General features: G+C 43.2%; 1 protein-coding gene across 1 annotated transcript in view; it reads left to right on the top strand.

The window, feature by feature from the left end:
• Nucleotides 1-20,619, top strand: part of coasy (CoA synthase) — a 68,655-nt gene extending 48,036 nt beyond the window's left edge. The window contains exons 9-10 of the mRNA XM_080213447.1: nucleotides 3,704-3,850; nucleotides 13,871-20,619. Of these exons, the coding sequence (XP_080069573.1) occupies nucleotides 3,704-3,850; nucleotides 13,871-13,918 (195 nt within the window). The 3' untranslated portion in view covers nucleotides 13,919-20,619. The remainder of the gene's footprint in view (nucleotides 1-3,703; nucleotides 3,851-13,870) is intronic.
• The last annotated feature ends 2,854 nt before the right edge of the window (nucleotides 20,620-23,473 follow it).

Here is a 23,473-nt window from a genome sequence, read left to right as displayed (position 1 = left end):
AAAGATTGAGAATGTGGACATCAAGAAGGAGGATGTGTTGGAAATTTTGAATAGCATCAAGATAGATAAGTTGCCGGGACCAGATGGAATGCACCCAAGGTTACTGTGGGAGACGAGGGAAGAGATTGCAGACCCTCTGGCAATGATCTTTGCATCGTCGATAGAGACGGAAGAGGTTCCGGAGGATTGGAGGATTGCGGATGTGGTTCCTATATTCAAGAAAGGGAATAGGGATAGCCCAGGAAATTACCGAGCGGTGAGTCTAATCTCAGTGATTGGTAAGTTGATGGAGAGGATCCTGAAGGGCAGGATTTATGAACATTTAGAGAAGTTTAATATGCTCAAAAGTAGTCAGCACGGCTTTGTCAAAGGCAGGTCGTGCCTTACGAGCCTGGTTGAGTTCTTTAAAAATGTGACTAAACACATTGACGAAGGAAGAGTGGTGGATGTGGTTTATATGGACTTCAGCAAGGTGTTTGATAAGGTCCCCCATGCAAGACTTCTTGAGAAAGTGAGAGGGCATAGGATCCATGGCGCTGTTGCCTTGTGATCCAGAACTGGCTTGCCCACAGAAGGCAGAGAGTGGTTGTAGATGGGTCTTTTTCTGCATGGAGGTCGGTCACCAGTGGAGTGCCCCAGGGATCTGTTCCGGTACCCTTAGAACATAGAACACTACAGCACAGTCAGGCCCTTCGGCCCACAAGTTGCGCTGATCACATCCCTACCTACTAGGCCTATCTATAACCCTCAATCCCATTAAATCCCATGTACTCATCCAAAAGTCTCTTAAAAGAACCTATTGAATTTGCCTCCATCACCACCGACAGCAGCTGATTCCACTCACTGAGCACCCTCTGAGTGAAAAACTTAAAACTTACCCCTGACTTCTCCTCTGTACCTACTCCCCAGCACCTTAAACCTGTGTCCTCTCGTAGTGATCATTTCAGTCCTGGGAAATAGCCTCCAAGAATCCTTGCTATTTGTAATTTTCATGAATGACCTGGATGAGGAAGTGGAGGGATGGGTTGGTAAGTTTGCTGATGACACAAAGGTTGGTGGTGTTGTGGATAGTCTGGAGGGATGTCAGAAGTTGCAACGTGACACAGATAGGATGCAAGACTGGGCGGAGAAGTGGCAGATGGACTTCAACCTGGATAAATGTGTAGTGGTCCATTTTGGCAGGACCAATGGGATGAAGGAGTATAATATCAAGCGTAAGACTTTTAGCAATGTAGAGGATCAGAAGGACCTTGAGGTCCGGGTCCATAGGACTCTTAAATCGGCCTCGCAGGTAGAGGATGTGGTTAAGAAGACGTATGGTGTGCTAGCCTTCATCAGTTGAGGGATTGAGTTTAGGAGTCGGGAGATAATGCTGCAGCTTTATAAGACCCTAGTCAGACCCCACTTGGAGTACTGTGTTCAGTTCTGGTTGCCTCATTACAGGAAGGTTGTGGAAGCTATTGAAAGGGTGCAGAGGATGTTGCCTGGATTGGCTGGCATGCCTTATGAGGATAGGTTGAGGGAGCTCGGTCTTTTCTTGTTGGAGAGACGAAGGATGAGAGGTGACCTGATAGAGGTTTATAAGATATTGAGAGGTATAGATCGGGTGGATTCTCAGAGGCTATTTCCCAGGGCTGAAATGGTTGCTACGAGAGGACACAGGTTTAAGGTGCTGGGGAGTAGGTACAGAGGAGATGTCAGGGGTAAGTTTTTCACTCAGAGGGTGGTGGGTGAGTGGAATCGGCTGCCGTTGATGGTGGTGGAGGCAAATTCGATAGGGTCTTTTAAGAGACTTCTGGATGAGTACATGGGACTTAATAGGATTGAGGGTTATAGATAAGCCGAGTAGGTAGGGATATGATCGGCGCGACTTGTGGGCCGCAGAGCCTGTTTGTGCTGTCGTTTTTCTATGTTCTGTGTTCTAATTATGTGATTCATTGATGTGAATTTCACATTGCAAATTGATTGCAGTGTCCATTGGTCCAAGGTTAGCTGATTTTACTAATAGCAGTCACAAGCATACTGTAATTTTTCTAGATATTGAGTTATTGGTCAAAGTCTGAGACCCAGTGTTGTTAGGTCATCATCATACAGATTATAAAATGAGTCCATTGTCTCACAGGGAGGGCACCGAAACTGCTGGAAACAAGGTACTGGAATATTTAAGTAAATGCATTGAGAATCGCTTCTTGGTCTTTTGCCTAAGATCGGTGTGAAATCAGATGTAATGCCTGCTCTTATCAGCTTGGATCTAGTATGCCTCTTTCGTGGGGGACCAAGGAAAGAGATGAATTAAGGGCTTGCCTTTTCCACTCTGCATTTTGTCTTTGTAACTCTGAGAAAGGAATAAATGAAAAAAAACAGAATTGTTAGTTGCTGAATTGCACGCCAGTGGGAGTGTGTACGTATGGGCGGCAGTGGAACCGTGGGACAGCAAGTGGAGCGAGCTTGTGCATGGCCGAGTGGCACCACATGCAACCAGGTGCATGAGCGGCAGTGAGAGTGTGGGCACACATAGGCAGCAGCACAGGAGTGGGTGGACGTGGGCAGGTGGCACCGAGAGGACATGTGAGTGGACACTAGCATGAACACCCAGATGCACATGTGGCCCTGGGAGTGCACCTGAACAGATGGCAGAGGGGGCAGGCGACAGCAGGAGTGCATGTGTCTGTGTGTGGAGAGCTGTGTGAGTGAGTGTATGAGTGTGTGTGTGCACACGTGGCAGTGTGTGTTGGGGGCAGGGAGTATGGCAGTGTGTGCATGTGTGTTTGGCGGTGTGCGTGTGTGTATGGCAGTGTGCGTGTGTGTAAGTGTATGGCAGTGTGCGCGCGCGAGTGTGTGTATGGCAGTGTGCGCGCGCGAGTGTGTGTATGGCAGTGTGCGCGCGCGAGTGTGTGTATGGCAGTGTGCGCGCGCGCGAGTGTGTGTATGGCAGTGTGCGCGCGCGAGCGTGTGTATGGCAGTGCGCACGTGTATGGCAGTGCGCGCGGCAGGGAGTGTGGCCAAGATTTTCTGTTCCACCTCATGTCAGATGGGTCAGCAATAGAGTGGAAAATAACGGCAAAAATCAAAGTCATGTTTATGTCAGGATGAGCACATGATGTGATAGTGTGCCCCCCACCAAGATGAATATGCTGTTCATGCTACCGAGTTTGGGAACTAACTTTAGCTACAATGCAATATTGATGATTTATTCCAAAATCCAATTTATAACGAACAACAGCAACCATGAAAATGGCACCTGCAGAGGCCTGAGTGCAGCTTCCTAGGCGGTGTTAATTACGAATTTGCTCATTGAGAAAAGATGTAACATATTACCTCTGGATAAAAGCAAATTACTGCGGATGTTGGAATCTGAATCCAAAAGAGAAAGCTCTGGAAAATCTCAGCAGGCCTGACAGCATCTATAAGAAGAGAAAAGAGCTGACTTTTCGAGTCCAAATGCCCCTTTGATAAAGCTTTGACAAAGGGTCATCGGGACTCGAAACGTCAGCTCTTTTCTCTCCTTACAGATGCTGCCAGAACTGCTGAGATTTTCCAGCGTTTTCTCTTTTCATAACATATTACCTCTACACTCTCAACTGTTACAAACCTTTGTACACATTCTCAACTGTACTTGGTGAATATCTGATTTTGACCTTTGTTGTCTGAAGCTATGGTCACAGTGGTCCTAAAGATGAAATCTTTTTTTCCCATCTGTTAGGCACTCAGGAGGATTATAACAAGAGATAAACTAAGTGAAGAAGAAGCAAAAAAGAGACTTGCATGCCAGTGGTCAGATGCCCAACGTATCCAATATGCTAATGTGGTCCTTTGTACACAATGGGAGCCTCAAGTCACAAAAAAACAGGTTGGACAAGTTAATATTTAAAAGCTATTCAGTGTATTGTATTGCTTTAAGTACTTTGTAAATATTAAGCTGGAACTGGCATGACAGTTGTAGTCCAGAATATATCCAGCGATATCTATACTTCTGTATGTTAGATAGATGAACATCCATTTACCGAATTAGGCAGCAGAGGACAGAAGCAGATGGTTCACAACTGTTTTATTGTGAAACTATAGTTCAATACGTACTTCAGTTTCCACTCTACCCTTCTGGATCCTTTGCGTGTCCAGAAGCACCTCTCCCACTGGGGAAAAACCCTGCTCTTAAAACAAGAATACAAGGACTAGGAGTAGGTAATTCAGCCCCTCAAGTCTGCTCTGCCATTTAATATGATCATGGCAGATTTCCTCTCAGCTTCATCTCCAGTTTGTCTGTCCTCTTCCGCATAACCCTTCATCCTGCAATTAGTAAAGATCAAGGAACAAAGAAAACTACAGAACAAGAACAGGCCCTTCGGCCCTCCAAGCCTGCACCAGCCTAAATTAAAACCGTATGCACTTACGGAGTCCATATGCTTCCATTCCCATCCTATTCATGCACTCATCTAGTTGCCCCTTAAATGACATTATCATACCTGCTCCCACCAGGCATCACATTCCAGACGTTCACCACCCTCTGTGTAAAAAAACGTACCTCGCACATTTCCTCTAAACTTTTCCCTCACACCTTAAACCTGTGTCCCCTGGTACTTGACTTTTCTACCCAGAAAAGAATATCTACTATCCATTCTGTCCATGACACTCATCATCTTGTAAACCTCTGCCAGGTCACCCCTCAATCTCCGTCGTTCCACTGAGAACAAACCGAGTTTACCCAACCTCTCCTCATAGCTAATATGCTGCAGACCAGGCAATATCCTGGTAAACCTCTTCTATATCCTCTCCAAAGCCTCCATATCCTTCTGGTAGTGTGGCGACCAGAATTGTACATAATATTCTAAATGAGGCCTAACTAAGGTTCTAGCATGACCTGCTAATTTTTATATTCAGTGCCCTCATCAATGAAGGCAAGCATGCCGTATGCTTTCTTGACTACCTTATCCACCTGCATTGCTACTTTCAGTGATCAGTGGATATGTATGTCCAGATCGCTCTGCCTGTCAGTACTCCTAAGGGTTCCACCATTTATTGTATAATTCTTACATGCATTGGACCTTCCAAAATGCATTATCTCACACTTTTCCAGATTTAACTCCTTCTGCTATTTCTCTACTCAAGTCTCCAATTGGTCTATGTCTTTCTGTATCCCCTGTTACAATTCAGGTCGGATACTTTAAGGTGTTCTATAAAGATCACCTGACCTGTAACATTTTACGTTGAATTTAGTTAGGATGAGCGTGAGAGGTTTCACTTTAGGTGTGATTCAACTGACCCACAAGGAGCTTTTATCAAAAACAAAGTTTAATTAAAAATATTGTTAACATGTACAGTAAGACTATTAGCAAGAACTTTTAACATTTACAAAGAAGAAATACAACAACAACGATAATTTATAATTCTTAAGGAAATATCTGTAATGTATTCCTACTAAAGGCAACATCCAAGACACAAACCCCTCCAAATAAGCACAATGTAGCATAGGTTAATGCCCACTCGTTACAGGAATTTCACGTCCCGGATTGAATGCTGAAAATCCCTTGTGAAGAATGTTGTAATCGAGTCTGTTTTGCAAAACAGCTTCTTTTAAGGCAAGTTGGCAATCAGCCTCTCCTTCAGCTAACTGAGAATAGTTTCAGAACCAAACAAAAAAAAAACAGGGGGAGAGAGAGAGCGTGCTTCTTAGCTTGCTACTAAACTGCTTCCAACACCCTCCCCGAAACAAAACTGAAAGCCCGAAGGGGGAAAAAAGCCCTATTACCTGACTGCCACAAACGAAACTGAAAACCCTATCATCTGACTGCCACAGTCCCAATGACATCATTGAAGCTGTAAGCTGCGTGATTTTAAAAAAACCTTTCTTAAAGATACATTCTTATGACACCTCTGACAGTCCTCTTCCCTATTCACAACTCCACCAATTTTTGTCGCCTGCGAACTTACTAATCAGACAAGCTACATTTTCCTCCAAATCATTTGTGATACTATGAACAGCAAAGGTCCCAGAACTGATCCCCACGGAACACCGTTAGTAAGAAGTCTCACAACACCAGGTTAAAGTCCAACAAGTTTATTTGATAGTAAACCCACTAGCTTTCGGGGTTTGCCCCTTCGTCAAGTGAGTGGAGAGTTCAGACCAGAACTGGATTGTCCCTGCTGCACTTCTTAAACAATGGAACAACATTGGCTATCCTCCATCCTCTGGAACTTCACCTGCAGTCAATAAGGATACAAAGATTTCTGCCAAGGTTCCAGCAACTTCTGCCCTTGCCTCCCTCAGTATTCTGGGGTAGGTCCCATCAGAGCCTGGGGTCTTATCTACTTTAATGCTTTTTAAGACACCCAATACCACCTCCTTTTTGATATTGACATGACCCAGAATATTTCCATCTACCTATTAAAAACCTATCTATCGTATCCTTAAATTAGTTTAGTATTCTGTTGTCCACTGCAAAGGTGTAGCAAATTCCACAGATTCACGATGTTTTGAGTGAAGTAATTCCTCCTCGTTTTCATAAATGACCTGGATGAGGAAGTGGAGGGATGGGTTGGGAAGTTTGCTGACGACATGAAGGTTGGAGGTGTTGTGGATAGTCTGGAGGGATGTCAGAAGTTGCAGCGTGACATAGATAGGATGCAAGACTGGGCGGAGAAGTGGCAGATGGACTTCAACGCGGATAAATGTGTAGTGGTCCATTTTGGTAGGTCCAGTGGGATGGAGGAGTACGATATCAGGGGTAGGACTCTTCGCAGTGTTGAGGAGCAGAAGGACCTTAGGGTCTGGGTCCATAGGACTCTTAAATCGGCCTCACAGGTGGAGGATGTGGTCAAGAAGGCGTATGTTGTGCTAGCCTTCATTAATCAAGGGATTGAGTTTAGGAGTCGGGAGGTAATGCTGCAACGTTATAAGACCCTCGTCAGATCCCACTTGGAGTACTGTGCACAGTTCTGGTCACCTCACTACAGGAGGGATGTGGAAGCTATTGAAAGGGTGCAGAGGAGATTCACAAGGATGTTGCCTGGATTGGGTGGCATGCCTTATGAGGATAGGTTGAGGGAGCTCGGTCTTTTCTTGTTGGAGAGACGAAGGATGAGAGGTGACCTGATAGAGGTTTATAAGATATTGAGAGGTATAGATCGGGTGGATTCTCAGAGGCTATTTCCCAGGGCTGAAATGGTTGCTACGAGAGGACACAGGTTTAAGGTGCTGGGGAGTAGGTACAGAGGAGATGTCAGGGGTAAGTTTTTCACTCAGAGGGTGGTGGGTGAGTGGAATCGGCTGCCGTTGATGGTGGTGGAGGCAAATTCGATAGGGTCTTTTAAGAGACTTCTGGATGAGTACATGGGACTTAATAGGATTGAGGGTTATAGATAAGCCGAGTAGGTAGGGATATGATCGGTGCGACTTGTGGGCCGCAGAGCCTGTAGTGTTCTATGTTCTATTTCTGTCTTAAATTCTGATCTCTTAATCAGCCATGATCACCACCATTTACATTCCCTTTGTCTTTTTGTCTACGACATCTTTGTCAATCTGCACCCCATCTCCCCACCCCACCCTATTTTCTATTATCTTCAGGTCTGACGAAGAGTCATCCAGACTTGAAACTTTAGCTCTGTTCTCTCTCCACAGATGCTGTCAGAACTGCTGAGATTATCCAGCATTTTCTGTTTTTGTTTCAGATTCCTGCATCTGCAGTAATTTGCTTTTATTTTTTTAAATCTGCCATCCCTAGGCCTAAAACTATGGCTTCTCGTTTCAGAATGTTTAATAAGGGAAATATCAGCTCTACATCTACCCTGTCAATCCCCTTTAGCATCTTATGTGATATATATATATATATAACAAACTTCAGTGAACATCGTATGTTCTCGATTCACTGTGAATCTTGGTTTATTCTTAAAGAGATTTGCACTTTTAAAATTGACACAGTTATGCATCAGATATTTTTGCTTAGAAAGGTGCATTGCTTTCAACCCAGCTATAAGATTTAATCAAGAATTGAGATAAATAGATTGAATTTGTATCTTTGAAGCGGGTAGCATGAGGTAGGAAGGTTCCTGCCTAGGCCTGTCCATCTTGGGGAAAAAGTGCCAGGGAAGACAGGATTTTCACAAAATGATGCTGGATGTAGTTGAGCCAGCCAAACTGAGGGAAAATTTGGAGTCAGTCACGGGAGCTGATGGTACAGAGGCTGTCTGTTTAACAGGCCGCTTTGGAGATGTGGGACTTCATCCTACTAATAATAAAAACAAACTGTCCTCTAGCCCTCGCCCCTCACATCTCCACATACTCCTCATGCCTTGTCCACACCATCTCATGACTCCCACCTATCCCTTATGGTCTCTCTTTTTCCCCCATTCCAAGGTATGCCGCTCAACAACTACTCCAAAGTATTCCTTGTGGTTCAGACATTCAGTTCCATAATGGATTCTGAGTTCTCAGAAAAGCATACATAATGAGGCTTGGTCGAGAGCCCATAAATTTATTAGCCTGTTGAAATGCTGAGTCCTAGAGAAAACAGGCAGCTTTGACTCTCCGATCGATGCCGTCAATTTCATAATGTTTGTTTGCAGTTTCTATTGATACTTTAAAGGGTCTCGATAATTGACACTTAAATTGGGCTGTAGTATAATTAGTCTTTTTTTAAGAAGTGGAAAGTCATTAATTATTTTTTTAAAAGATTTTTCTCAACATATCCTGTTGGCACTATGGAGGTCATTGGTTCTATCCAATGACCCCCCCATGTGTGTGGTTGGTGAATGGGCATGGAATCTTGCTGGTGCGGGGGGAGGAATATCTTAGGACTTCAATATGAAAGTGGATTGGGAAAATTAGGTAGGTAGAAAAGGAATTTGTGGAATGTCTAAGAGATGGCTTTTTGGATCAGCTTGTGACAGAGCCTACTAGGGAACAGACTATTCTGGATTTGGTGATGTGTAATGAAGCAGACTTGATTAGGGAACTTACGGTGAGGGAAGGGTAAGATTCTGGCATGGATAGAGGACTGGCTGACTGGCAAAAGGCAGACAGTGGGGATAAAGGGATCTTTTTCAGGATGGCAGCTGGTGACCATTGGTGTGCCTCAGGGGTTGGTGCTGGGACCACAACGTTACATAGTATACATTAACGATTTGGAAGAAGGAACTGAAGGCACTGTTGCTAAGTTTGCAGATGATATAAAGATATGTAGAGGGACAGGTAGTATTGAGGGAGCAGGGGGGCTGCAGAAGGACTTTGCTTTGTCAAGGGCAGGTCATGCCTTACGAGCCTAGTTGAGTTCTTTGAAAATGTGACTGAACACATTGACGAAGGAAGAGCGGTGGACGTGGTTTACATGGACTTCAGCAAGGCGTTTGATAAGGTCCCCCATGCAAGACTTCTTGAGAAGGTGAGAGGGCATGGGATCCGTGGGGCTTTGGCCTTGTGGATCCAGAACTGGCTTGCCTGCAGAATAACTTCAGTGGTCACGGGCATTCAGCCTCTGACCTTCGGGTAAGCATTCTCCAAGGTGGCCTTCATGACACACGACAGCGCAGAGTCGCTGAACAGAGACTGATAGCCAAGTTCCGCACACATGAAGACAGTTTCAACAGGGATCTTGGGTTCATGTCGCACTATCTGTAACCCCCGTGACTTGCCTGGGTTTGCAAAACCTCACTTACTGTACTGTCTGGAGACAATACACATCTCTTTAACCTGTGATCAGTGCTCCTTCCACTCACATTGTCAGCCACTTCAGGTCTTGAACAGCAGGTTAGGTGTAAGGATTCGCATTCTAATCAGTAATCTCTAAACTGTCTGTGCTTTATATGCTCTGTCTGAGGCCAGAACTCTCCATTCACCTGACGAAGGGACTAACCCCGAAAGCTTGTGAGTCTATTATCAAATAAATCGGTTGGACTAAAACCTGGTGTTGTCAGACTTTTTACTGTGTTTACGCCAGTCCAACGCCGGCATACCCACATCTTGCCTGCAGAAGGCAGAGAGTGGTTGTGGATGGGTCTTTTTCTGCATGGAGGTTGGTCACCATTGGAGTGCCCCAGGGATCTGTTCTAGGACCCTTGCTGTTTGTCATTTTCATAAATGACCTGGATGAGGAAGTGGAGGGATGGGTTAGTAAGTTCGCCAATGATACGAAGGTTGGTGGTGTTGTGGACAGTCTGGAGGGATGTCAGAAGTTGCAGCGTGACACAGATAGGATGCAAGACTGGGCGGAGAAGTGGCAGGTGGACTTCAACGCGGATAAATGTGTAGTGGTCTGTTTTGGCAGGACCAACAGGATGCAGGAGTACAATATCAAGGGTAGGAGTTTTAGCTGGGTTGAAGAGCAGAAGGATCTTGGGGTCCGGACCTCGCAGGTGAAGGATGTGGTCAAGAAGGCGTATGGTGTACTGGCCTTCATTAATCGAGGGATTGAGTTTAGGAGTCTTGAGGTAATGTTGCAACTTTATAGGACCCTTGTCAGAACCCACTTGGAGTACTGTGTGCAGTTCTGGTCGCCTCACTACAGGAACGATGTGGAAGCTATTGAGAGGGTGCAGAGGATATTTACAAGGATGTTGCCTGGATTGAGAGGCATGTCTTATGAAGATGGGTTGAGGGAGCTAGGTCCCTTCTTCCTGGAGAGATGAAGGTTGAGAGGCGACTTGATAGAGGTCTATAAAATGTTGAGACAAATAGATAGGGTGGATTCTCAGAGGCTATTTCCCAGGGCTGAAATGGTCGCTACGAGAGGACACAGGTTTAAGGTGCTGGGAAGCAAGTACAGAGGAGATGTTAGGGGAAAGTTTTTCACTCAGAGGGTGGTGAGTGAGTGGAATCGACTGCCGTCGGTGGTGGTAGAGGCAAACTCACTGGGGTCTTTTAAAAGACTTCTGGATGAGTACATGGGATCTAATGGTTACAGATAGTTCTATGGCTTGGTAGGTATAGATGTGATCGGTGCAACTTGTGGGCCGAAGGGCCTGTTTGTGCTGTAGTGTTCTACGTTCTATGATAGGTTAAGAGAATGGGCAAAGAAGTGGCAGATGGCATACAACGTGGAAAAGTGTGAGATTATGCATTTTGGAAGGAGGAATGGAAACATAGACTATTTTCTAAATGGGAAAATGCTTAGGAAATCAGAAACACAAAGGGATTTGGGAGTCCTTGTTCAAGATTCTCTTAAGGTAAATGTGCAGGTTCAGTCGGCAGTTAGGCAGGCAAATGCAATGTTGGCATTCACGTTGAGAGGGTTGGAAGACAAGGATGCAGGGATGTACTTCTGAGGCTGTGTAGGCCTCTAGTCAGACCCCATTTTGAATATTGTGAGCAGTTTTGGGCCCCATATTTAAAGAAGGATGTGCTGGCCTTGGAAAAGGTCCAGAGGAGGTTCACAAGACTGATCCCTGGGATGAAGAGCTTGTTGTATGAGAAACGGCTGAGGACTCTGAGTCTGTACTCATTGGAGTTTAGAAGTATGAGAGGGGATCTTATGGAAACTTACAGGGTACTGCAAGGCTTGGATAGAGTGGACGTGGAGAGGATGTTTCCACTAGTAGGAAAAACTAGAACCAGAGGGCACAACTTCCGGCTAATGGGACGATCCTTTAAAACAGAGATGAGGAGGAATTTCTTCAGCCAGAGAGTGGTAAATCTGTAGGATTCTTTGCTGCAGAAGGCTATGGAGGCCACGTCATTGAGTGTCTTTAAGAACAGAGATAGCTAGGTTCTTGATTAATAAAGGATCGGGAGTTATGGGGAAAAGGCAGGAGAATGGGGATGAGAAAAATATCAGCCATGATTGAATGGCGGAGCAGACTCGATAGCCGAGTGGCCTAATTTTGTTCCTATATCTTATGGTCTTATGTTGGACATGAGTAGCCACCGGAGATGTATTAAGAGCATGGGGGTCATGAGGAAGACCTTTCAAAAGATTCGTTAATGCAAATCAAAATCCACAACACCTCAGAGGTGCTGTAAATTTCAACTCTTGGAAAACCTGGATTGACTCCATGGAAATTGTGGAAGACTTGGTATGCCTATCCCTGCAATGGGGCTAGCCAGGTTAGGAATGTAGTGAGCAGGCTCATAACATGAACCAGCTTGGACCCTTAAAAGGCACTCTTGAAAGCCCAGGAATGGGGTCTGGAATCCTCGAATCAGGACTTACCCACCATTTTTGAAATCCAGAGAAAATATTTTTTATTCATCAAAGAAATATGATAATTGCTGGCTAAGCCAACATTTATTGTCCATCCCTAATTGCCCTTGAGAAGGTGGTGAGCTGCCTTCTTGAACAGCTGCAACTATTTAATGTAGGTACACCCACAGTATTTAGTTTTGTTTATTTATGTCACAAGTAGGCTTGCATTAACAATACAACGAAGTTACTGTGAAAATCCCCAAGTCATCTCCGGGGTATCTGTTTGGGTACACTGAAGGAGAATTTAGCATGGTCAATGCGCCTAACCAGCACAGTGGTGTTAATGAGGGAGGTCCAGTCTTTTGACATCTCTGTGAAATCTCTCAACTTTCTCTTCTCTAAGGAAAATATCCCCAAACTTTCCAAACTATCCATGTAACTGAAATCCCTTAACCCTGGAGCTATGCTTGCAAATCTTTTCCAAACCCCCTCTTCTCTTCCTTCCTTCAATGTAGTGCCCAGAATTGGACACACTATTTCAGGTGAGCCTAACCAGTTTTTTTGTAAAGGTTCATCCTAATTTCCTTACTTTAATGTTCTGTGCTTCTATTCATAAAGCCTAGGGTCCTGTTTGCCTTTTCCAACCTACCACTCCCAGTAATTTGTGCATATGTAGGTGCTTTGGTGTCCCCTTTAGAATTGCATTCTTCGTTCTCTTTTGACTTTTCTTTGTTCTTTGTACCAAATTAATGGACTTAAAGCTAATCTTGAATATTTATTTATTGTGGTAAATATTCTGTGTCCAGTGATGCGTTTGTTTCACGTTATTTCTCAATTAAATGTGGGGGGACATAGACCTAAAAATGTACAATGCTGAAAATATTCAGGTCAGCGCCTGTGGAGATAGAAAATAGAGCGTTTCAGATCAGTAGCATTTTCCAGTTCTGATAAAAGATCAAAATGTAATGAAATTTAAGTGCGTACAGAGGTAGGAGAAGGGAGAGCGGAGAAAGGAGCGAAAGAGTGATCAGTTTGAAGGCTAGGTATGATCATACAATGCAAAATAGAGTTGTAATGCAGCAAATAAAGAAATACTAGGTGAATGTAGAGGTGTAAATGACAACAAGGATTGCCAACAATTGATATCCACTTAAATGGGAGTCATAATTATAATCCAAAATCAAAACGTTAGGCATAGTTTAAAAATTAGACTTCCGTTGACCTTCATTAAAGCAGTGTAGGAGGCCAAGGACTGGGGTGTGAAGTTACATAATAAACAGGTAGAATATGTCAGATGTGCAGATTAATTGGAGATATTTCAACACGCATTGTTCAATCTATACTTGGTCTTCCCTGTGTAAAGAAACCTAAATTGAAAATGTTTTGTGGTTCTGTGATGGAGAGGAAGGGACAGGAAGAGGCAGAGAACAGACATGGATCAGTCAAGGGCCCTATCAGTCACAAAGAAAATGCTTGGTTAAGGATAAAGAAAAATGTATTAGATACACTGGTGAAGGAGGTGGCACTGTCAGAACAGATGCAACAGAGCTTGCAAAACTGGGAGAGTGTAATAGAATCCTTCCAGAAAATAGTGGGAGTAATTGTAACCACAAAAGCTATGGAAGTCAGTGGACTTAGAGTAAATATTGGCCAATAGATTAATCCCAGAAATGGGGATAGGGAGTAGAGGAAGGAAAATAATCAGTGATGGACCAGGTGAAAGTTGTTCTTACCATTTGTTTTTTGTTATACATTTTCAGATCCAAAAGGCATGGCAACTCCTTCAAAAGCGTAGGCCTCTCTGTTGACATCTGAATCCGAGGATCTCTCTTTTTGATTTAACAATTTAGAAGAGCACAGTTCAACATTTTATGGAAGTCTGTTAATTAGACTAAATGTCTTGATTCCAAATATACTAGTATTTGTGTACATTGTACAAAATATACTTACATCATGGATGTAACAATGGCATTTCAAACTGATATGTTGTTAATGATCTTAAAGCACATTGTGAGTATTGGCACGTTCTCAAGTATTGCTGAGAAAAGATACATGTTATCAAAGCTTCCTATTTGCATTCATCAGGACAATTTGCAATAATATCAAATGTAAAGAGGACAAGCATTTATACTTCATGAGAAGACAGTACTGATTGGTTGGCAAGTAGACTCTGATTTGTAGAAATGTTGCCATGAAGAATGTACAATTAACTGAGGACTGATAATTAACTGTTTCAGCTAAACAAAATACATGACAGGGGCATTCTCTGATTCATTCCCCAGGGCAATGCCTTGACCAGAGTCAACCTACCCGGTTTCAATTTAAACAAAGCATAACTATCAGTCATCACTTAGAATCATAGAATTCCTACAATACAAAAGGAAGCTATTCGGCCCATCGAGTCTGCACCGACAACAATCCCACCCAGGCCCTATTCCATCTTACTACACGTATTTACGCTGCTAATCCAGCTGACCCAAAGGGGCAATTTAGCATGGCCAATCAACCTTCCACGCACATCTTTGGATTGTAGGAAGAAACCAGAACACCCGGAGGAAACCCATGCAGACAGTGGGAGAATGTGCAAACTCCCCACAGACAGTGACCCAAGGCCAGAATCGAACCCAGGTCCCTGACTAGTGCATTTTCCATGGCAGTGCCTCCATCTGCTTGCCAACCAATCAGCACTCTCTTCTCATAAAGTATAAGTTTTTATTCCCTTTGCATTTGTTAGTCTTGCAAATTACCCTAATGAGTGCAAAATGAAAAGCTTCCAACAACATATCCTTTTTTCAGTAGTATTCAAGTTCTATGTGACCAAACAGCTATTTCTTTCCATTATCTTAAACTTTAGCGATGAAATTTGGGCGTAAATACTTTTCTGCAAGCATTTTCATAACATAAGAAATAGGCACAAGAGTAAGCCATTTGGCCCTTCAGTCCTCTGCTGCCATTCAATAAAATCATGGGTGATTTACCTCAATTTCACAGCCCTTGGTTTCCTTAGCATTCAGTAAAGTATCCATCTCTGCCTTGAATGTACTTGTGATTGAGTATCCAGAACTCCTCTTCCAACCTGCCGGATACAGAGCTGCAAAGATTTACAACCCTTAGCAAACAAAATTTTCATTGCACTTTTAAATGGCTGACCCCTAGTTCTGGACTTCTCAGCCATATAAAACCTCCTCCCAGCATTTACCCTGTCAAGCCCCTAAAGAAATTTAGATATTTCAATTAGATCACCTCTCATTTACTAACCTCTGGGAATGGAGGCCTGGTCTACTCAAATTTTTCTTGTAGGACAATCCCATTAGTTTTGTGAATCTTTGTTGCACGCTTTTTAAGATATGTATCCTTCCTGCAGTATGAAGACAAAACTGTACACAGTACTCTTGGTATCATCTCACAAGATTATAACTTCTTCACTCTTATAACAAAGAAAATTACAGCACAGGAACACGTCCTTTGGCCTTCCAGGCCTGCACTGACAATGCTGCCCAACGGAACTAAAACCCCTTATCCTTCAGGGGACCATATCTCTCTATTCCCATCCTATTCATGTATTTGTCCAGGCGCCCTTTAAAACTCAGTGTCACATCTGCTTCCAAAACTTCCCCCAGCAGCGAGTTCCCAGCACACATCACCCTCTGTGTAAAAAAACTTGCCTCGTACATCTCCTTTGAATCTTGCCCTTCGCACCTTAAACCTGTGCCCCTCGTAATTGACTCTTCCACCCTGGGAAAAAGCTGCTGACTATCCACTCTGTCCATGCTCTCGTAATCTTGTAGACTTCTAACAGGTCGTCCCTCAACTTCTGTCATCCAATAAAAACAAACCAAGTTCCTCCAACCTCTCCTTATAGCTGATGCCCTCCATACCAGGCAACATCCTGGTAAATCTTTTTTGTACCCGCTCCAAAATCTCCACATCTTTCTGGTAGTGTGGCAACTAGGATTGAACACTATATTCCAATTGCGGCCTAACTAAGGTTCTATAAAGTTGCAACACAACTTGCCAATTTTTAAACTCAGTGCCCCAGCTGATGAAGGCAAGCTTGCCATATGCCTTTTTGACTACCTTCTCCATCTGCATTGCCAATTTCAGTGATCTGTGTATCTGTATACCCAGATCCCTCTGCCTATCAATACTGTCAAGGATTCTGCCATTTACAGCCATTTTCTTATCTGTATATCTTCTATCTTCCAAAATGCATTACCTCTCATTTGTGTGCATTAAACTCCATCTGTCATCTCCCCACCCAAGCCTCCAACTGATCTATATCCTGCTGTATACTCTGATGGTCCTCATTGCTATCCGCAAATCCACCAACCTTTGTGTTGTTTGCAAACTTACTAATCAAACCAGTAACATTTTCCTCCAGATCATTTATATATGTTACAAACAGCAAAGGTCGTAGCATTGATCCCTGAGGAACACCACTTGTAAGAAATCTCGCAACACAGATTAAAGTCCAACAGGTTTATTTGGTAGCAAATGCCACTAGCTTTCAGAGTGCTGCTCCTTTGTCAGGTGAGTGGGAGATCTGTTCACAAATAGGGCATATAAAGACACAAACTCAATTTACTGAATAATGATTGGAATGTGAGTCTTTACAGCTAATCAAGTCTTAAAGGTACAATCAATTTAAGTGGAGAGAGCATTAAGCACAGGTTAAAGAGATGTGTATTGTCTCCAGACAGGACAGTTGGTGAGATTTTGCAAGTCCAGGCAAGTCGTGGGGGTTACAGATAGTGTGACATCAACCCAGGATCCCGGTTGAGGCTGTCCTCATGTGTGCGGAACCCTACATCATGAACGCCACTTGTCACAGCCCTCCATTCAGAAATGCACCCTCCCACTGCTACCTTCTTCTATGACCGAGCCAGTTCTGTATCCACCTTACCAGCTCACCTCTGATCCCATGCAAGTTCACCTTCTGCACCAGTTTGTCATGAGGGACCTTGTCAAAGGCCTTACTGCAGTCCATGTAGACAACATGCATTGCCCTAGCCTCATCAATCATCCTTGTCATTTCCTTGAAAAACTTGTTCAAGTTAGTGAGACATGACCTCCCTTTCACAAAACCATGCTGCTTCTCACTAATTTGTCCACTTATTTCCAAGTGGGAATAAATCCTGTCTTGAAGAATCCATTTCAATAATTTCCCTACCACTGATGTAAGGCTCAGCAGCCTGTGATTCTGGTATTTTTGCTATCCTTCATAAACAAAGAAATATCATTGGCTATTTTCCAATGCTCTGAGACCTCCCCTGTAGTCATGATGTGGAGATGCCGGCGTTGGACTGGGATAAACACAGTAAGCAATCTGACAACACCAGGTTTAAGTCCAACCAATTTATTCGATAGTAAATTCACAAGCTTTCGGGGTTTGCCCCTTTGTCGGGTGAATGGACAGTTCTGGCCTCAGACAGAGCATATAACAGCACAGACAGTTTACAGATTACAGTAATATCAATAAACAGCCTATCAAACAAATTGGCTGGACTTAAACGTGTTGTCAGACTTCTTACTGTGTTGACCTCCCTTGTAGCCAGTGAGGATACAAAGATTTCACTCAGGGCCCCAGCAATTTTCTCACTTGCCTCTCTCAGTATTCTGGGGTATATCCCATAAGGCCCAGGCGACCTCTCTACCTTAATGTTTCTCAAGAACCTCAATACCTTCTCCTGTTTGATCTCAACATGACTCAAATTATCAATACACCCTTTCCCAGATTCATCATCCAGCAAGTCCTTCAGGGAATACTGACGCCAAGTACTCATTTAATACCTTGCCCATTTCCTCTGGCTCCATGAATAGATTCCCTCCCCTGTCCTTGAGTGAGCCAAACTTTCCCCCGGCTATCTCGCTTTTTACATATGTATAAAAAGCCTTGGGATTTTTCCATAATCCTGCTGGCCAATGATTTTTTGTGATCCCTTTTAGCCCTCCTTATTCTTTGCTTAAGTTTCTTTCTACTTTCCTTGTATTCCACACCAGCCTCCTAGCTTTAACAAATGCCTCCTTTTTCTCTTTGACTACGCGCACATTGTCTCCCGTTATCCAAGATTTCCAAAACTTGCCATACTTAGCCTTCATCTTTACAGAAATGTGCTGGTCCTGAATCCCTGTCAACTTACACTTGAAAGCCTCCCGTATGCCAGATGTTGATTTGCCCTCAAACATCTGTCCCCATTCTACATTCTTTAGTTCCTGCCTAATATTCTTGTAGTTAATCTTTCCCCAGTTTGGCACCTTAAATTGAGGATTACACTTTTCTTTATCCATCAGTACCTTAAAAGATTACTGAATTGTGGTCACTGTTCCCAAACTGCTCTTTTACTGAAACCTGGACCACCTGGCCAGACTCATTCTCCAACACCAGGTCCGATGTGACCCTTCCCCGGTTGGACTATCTACATATTGTTTCAAGAAGCCCTCCTGGATGCTTCTTACAAACTCTGCCCCATCTATGCCCCCAGCGCTAAGTGAGTCAAAGTCAATACTGGGGAACTTAAAATCTGCCACCACAACAATCCTATTATTTTTACCATGCCAAAATCTGTCTACATATCTGTTCCTCTATCTTCCACTGGCTGTTGGGCAGCCTATCATAAACCCCCAACATTGTGAATACACCCTTCCTATTCCTGCGCTCCACCCATATTGCCTTGCTGTATAAACCCTCCGAAGTGTCCCCTACAGAAATGCTGTGATATTCACCGTAACCAGTAGTGCAACGGCCCCACCTCTTTTACATCCCCCTCTACCCCGCCTGAAACATCTATCCTGGAATATTAAGCTGCCAATCCTGTCCTTCCCTTTACCAACTCTGTAATGGCAACAACATCATCGTTCCTAGTACTAATCCAAGCTCTAAGTTCATCTGTCTTACCTTTTACACTTCTTGCATTAAAATAAATGCACCTCAGTCCACCAGACCCTCTTTGATTAGTAACCGCATCCTGCCTACTCTTTCTCTGAGTCCTACTGGCCCTACTCTCTGATTTCTTTTAAGTTAATTCACCTTTGCTTTGGTTACCACTCCCTGCCAAACTAGTTTAAATCCTCCTATCTGACATGAACCTCCCAGTCAGAATATTTATGCCTTTCCAGTTTAGATGCAACCTGTTCTTCTTGTGCAGGTCCCACCTGCCCTGGAAGAGATCCAGATATATGAAACCCTCCTTCCTATGCCAGCTGTTTTAGCCACATGTTGAGCTACACTATCTTCTTATTCCTAGCCTCACTGGCATATGGCACAGGGAGTAATCCTGAGATTACAACCCTAGAGGTCCTGCTTTTTAACTTTCTATCTAATTTCCCTAAACTGCTGCTACAGGACCTCATCACTCTTCCTACCTATGACGTTAGTAGCAATATGTACCACAACCTCTGGCTGTTCACCGTGTCCCTTCAGAATGTTTTCTGCCTATTCAGAGACATCCTGGACCCTGACACCAGGGAGGCAACATACCATCCTAGAGTTTGCTTCACGCCCACAGAAGCACCTATCTGTACCCCTAACTATAGAGCCCCCTATAATTATTGCTCTAGTGCTCTTTGTTCCTCCCTGCTTAACAACAGAGCCAGCCATGGTGTCACTGCTCTGGCTGCTGCTGCTGTGTGTCCCCTGACAGCCCATCTCCCACAACAGTATCCAAAATGGTATACTTGTTAGAGAGAGGGATGACCACAGAGAATTCTTGCACTAACTGCCTGCCCCTTCTAGCAGTCACCCAGCTATCTGACTGCACCTTGGTTGTGACCATGTCTCTAAAGCTCCTACCTATAACGCTTTCTGCTACCTTCATGCTCCTAGGTGCATCCAACTGCTGTTCCAACCTATCTATGTGGTCTGTAAGGGTTTGCAATCGTAGCAGATGTAGTCATCTGAGACATTGGAAGCATCATGGAGCTGCTAACAAATCTCACAAGTGCAGCACTTAACCCCACTGACCGACATTTTGAGCACCAATTAAGTTATTTAAGAAAATTAATAAAAATCTTACCTTCGTTTTTACCTTCTCACAGTGGCCTTTTTTTTGGTTAGCAGAGGAAGGAAGGAGAGAAACACTAATGTAGCGTTTCAGGCTTACCGCTCCTTGACACCAGATCTTCCACTTCCCATGTCTCAGTAGATGTTGCTAAGCTGACTTCTCCCAGAATGCACCAGTGAAGTTCTTCAGCTGCCTCAACCAGATCTGATCCTAAGTTCCCGCGAAGTTATGAGGTACGCACAAGTCCATCAGGCACTGTGCATTTGATTATTAATGGCACTCACATAGTATGGCTTGCCCAAACTGCTTGCTGCTTCCTTTTGAACCTTCCTAATTGCTGCCTTGCTCACCATACCATTATAGTCTATCCTCCCACTTTCCTCCCATCATCATCTCTCCTCTCATGCCATTTGTTTCCTAAACACTCCTGCCGCATCAAGTGGGAAGTCAGGGAGTCAGCTGGGGACAGCAAGTGGGAGAGTTCAGGAGCGAAGTGGTGAGTGGGAGAGTCCGGGGCCCGGGGGGTGGGGGGGGGGGGGGGGGTGCGTGTAGGAAATGGGGAGAGTTTGGGGCGAAGCACTGAGTCGGGGAAATGGTGAGGTGAAAAGTGGCAAGCAGGAGGTAAGTTATTAAGACTTTGTCATTTCAAATATAAAGGAAATGGAAAATTATTTTATTCTATAGATTAATACAAATAAAACATTTTTGTTTTCGATGACGAGAATTGATGACTGTTTTGTTTCAATACTGAAGATTTGCAATATTAATTTTCTTGTTTGATTTCATATCAAATTAATATATTAAACAGTGCATTTTGTTAACAATCTTTTTTAATATTCTCTTTTGTGTCTAAGATAACTTTTTAACACTAAATATTAAAATATTTATGTTCCTTGTTTCTACACATGCTCACATTCATTATCTTTATATGGTGCACATACCAGAATCTATTTCATACATGGATGGAAAAAAATTCAAGGGAACAACCTCTTATCTTTTTGTGATAAGTGCATATACCATTTGCTTTCCCAGTTTTGTGCTATACTTGTATATTAGCTTTCTGTGATTCATGCACAAGAACTTCAGAGATCCTGGAATACATTTTTCACCATTTGAAAAGTATTCTATTTTCTGTTCTTCACATTAACATGAATAACCTCAAATATTCCATCCGTAACCTTCTTCCTCCTTTTTAACTTTTGTTTCTGTCCATTAACGAATCTTCAATCCATGCTAATATATTACTTCTCATCTCATGAACCCTAATTTTGTGTGAGATACATTATCAAATGCTTTTTGAAAATCCAATACATGACATCTAGTTGTTTCTTATCTACTCTCATTGCAACTTTAAAAATGCTTCACAAATTTGTTAAACACAACTTCTCTTTCATAAATCTGTTGACTCTGCTTAGGCATATTGTGGTTTTCAAAGTTCCTGATACTCTGTGACGCTAGTGCATCTTTAAGAAATTTTTTTAAATCATGTTCTCTGCAGTTTGTAAGCAGGCCTTTTGTGTTTTTCAGTGTTGCCGAGCTGTCTGTTAGAAGTTTTTTTATTGCTGCTTTCAATAGTTTAAATGGGGTTTTGTTTATTTTTAATCTGGGCATAATGCACTGACTTCGAATTTACAACTGGTTGGTAGGTTTTTGACAGTTTTGCATGTTTTTGACAGGTTTCATAGTGAATTCAAGGTTTCACTTTCAGTTTTGGATTGCTGGTTGCAGTTTTAGTTTAGAAGGTGTTTGGTAATCAGACTGAAAAGCAACGTTTCTCTTCCTGGTTTTGGAAATTTTGCTGGCTGGCTGGAAGCAAGGCTTCCCGTCTTCCTGAAGTGAAAATTCTGCTGCTGCTGGTTTCCTAGTCAGTACTCTTTCTTTCCCCTGGTATTTTGGGAAGCTGTTCTGACTCCAAGCTTGTCTGGATACTGCAGCTCTCTTGATGCACACACAACCAAAGGACTAAGTTCCAGCATCACATGAACATTCATATTTTCTGTGCTAAATTTGTGGCAAGAGTTTTGTTTATGGGATTTGTTTAGTTGGAACAGGATTTAGCTATTACAGGTTTATACAAAATCATTTCTTGTTTGTAATTGGTAAAGGACATAAGAAAACAAGAACTAGGAGCAGGAGCTGGCCATCTAGTCCCTCGAACCTGCTCCACCAATCAATAAGATCATGGTTGATCTTTTCACGGACTTGCTCCACTTACCTGCCTGTTCACCATAATCCTTAATTCCTTTACTGTTCAAAAATGTATTTATCGTTGCCTTAAAAACATTCAGTGAAGTAGCCTCAACTGCTTCACAGATTGCCCATCGTCCATTGTGCATGTAATGTTCTCAAAGAATTCCATCAACTTAGTCAGACCTGACCTGCCCTTCATGAACCCATGTTGCGTCTTTCCAATGGGACAATTTACGTCCAGATGTCTCGCTATTTCTTCCTTGATGATAGATTCAAGCATTTTCCCTGCAACATAAGTTAAGCTAACCAACATGCTTTTTTGTCTACCCCCTTTTTAAAATAATGGCGTCACATTTGCGATTTTCCAATCCGCAGGAACCACCCCAGAATCCAGCAAATTTTGGTAAATTATCTCTGGTGCACTTGTTATTTCCCCCGCCACCTCTCTTAGTACTCTGGATGCATTCCATCAGTTGTGGAGATGCCGGCGTTGGACTGGGGTAAACACAGTAAGAATCTGGTGTTGTAAGACTTCTTACTGTGCATTCCATCAGGCCAGGAGATTTGTCTACCCTTAGCCCCATTAGCTTGCCCAACACTATCTCTTTCATGATAATAGTTTCTAGGTCCTCACCTGCCATAGCCTTCCTGTCATCAATTTTTGGCATGTTATTTGCTAAGTAATCTTCAGCGTGTTAAGAATTACACTGACAACCAATTCAAGATCATCAGTTGGGTTCACAGTGTAGCGCATTTGCATCTATTGGAGGTTACATATGTTAATACACAGGGTCCTGTTTTTTGTGGACCAAAAGAACTTGCGCCTGTTTCAGCTCAACAAAATAAATGGCAACCATTTGCGGATTCATTCCTCAGGACAATACCTTGACCAATCAGGGTCAATGTGCCCGGTTTAAATTTCAAACAATGCTTGGCAGTTAACTGTCAGTCACTTGGTGCTTTCTCCATACTCTGCCAATCAGAGTCTACTTTCCAACCAATCTGCATTTTCTTTTTATGCAGTATAAATTTTGGTTTTCCCCTTATAATGGTATTCTTGCATTGTGTCCTGATGAGTGCACCATTGAAAGCTTCAAGATTCTTTTTTCAGCAATACTCAAGTTCTGTATTACCAAATGCTAATCTTAGAATTCAAAAAAGGTAAATGAGAAA

This window comes from Carcharhinus amblyrhynchos, chromosome 27 (genome assembly GCF_965287045.1).
Source record: "Carcharhinus amblyrhynchos chromosome 27, sCarAmb.v2.hapA, whole genome shotgun sequence".
In the NCBI taxonomy this organism is placed as follows: Eukaryota; Metazoa; Chordata; class Chondrichthyes; order Carcharhiniformes; family Carcharhinidae; genus Carcharhinus; species Carcharhinus amblyrhynchos.
Note: the sequence above shows the minus strand (reverse complement) of the source record. Positions and strands in the feature narration are given on the sequence as shown.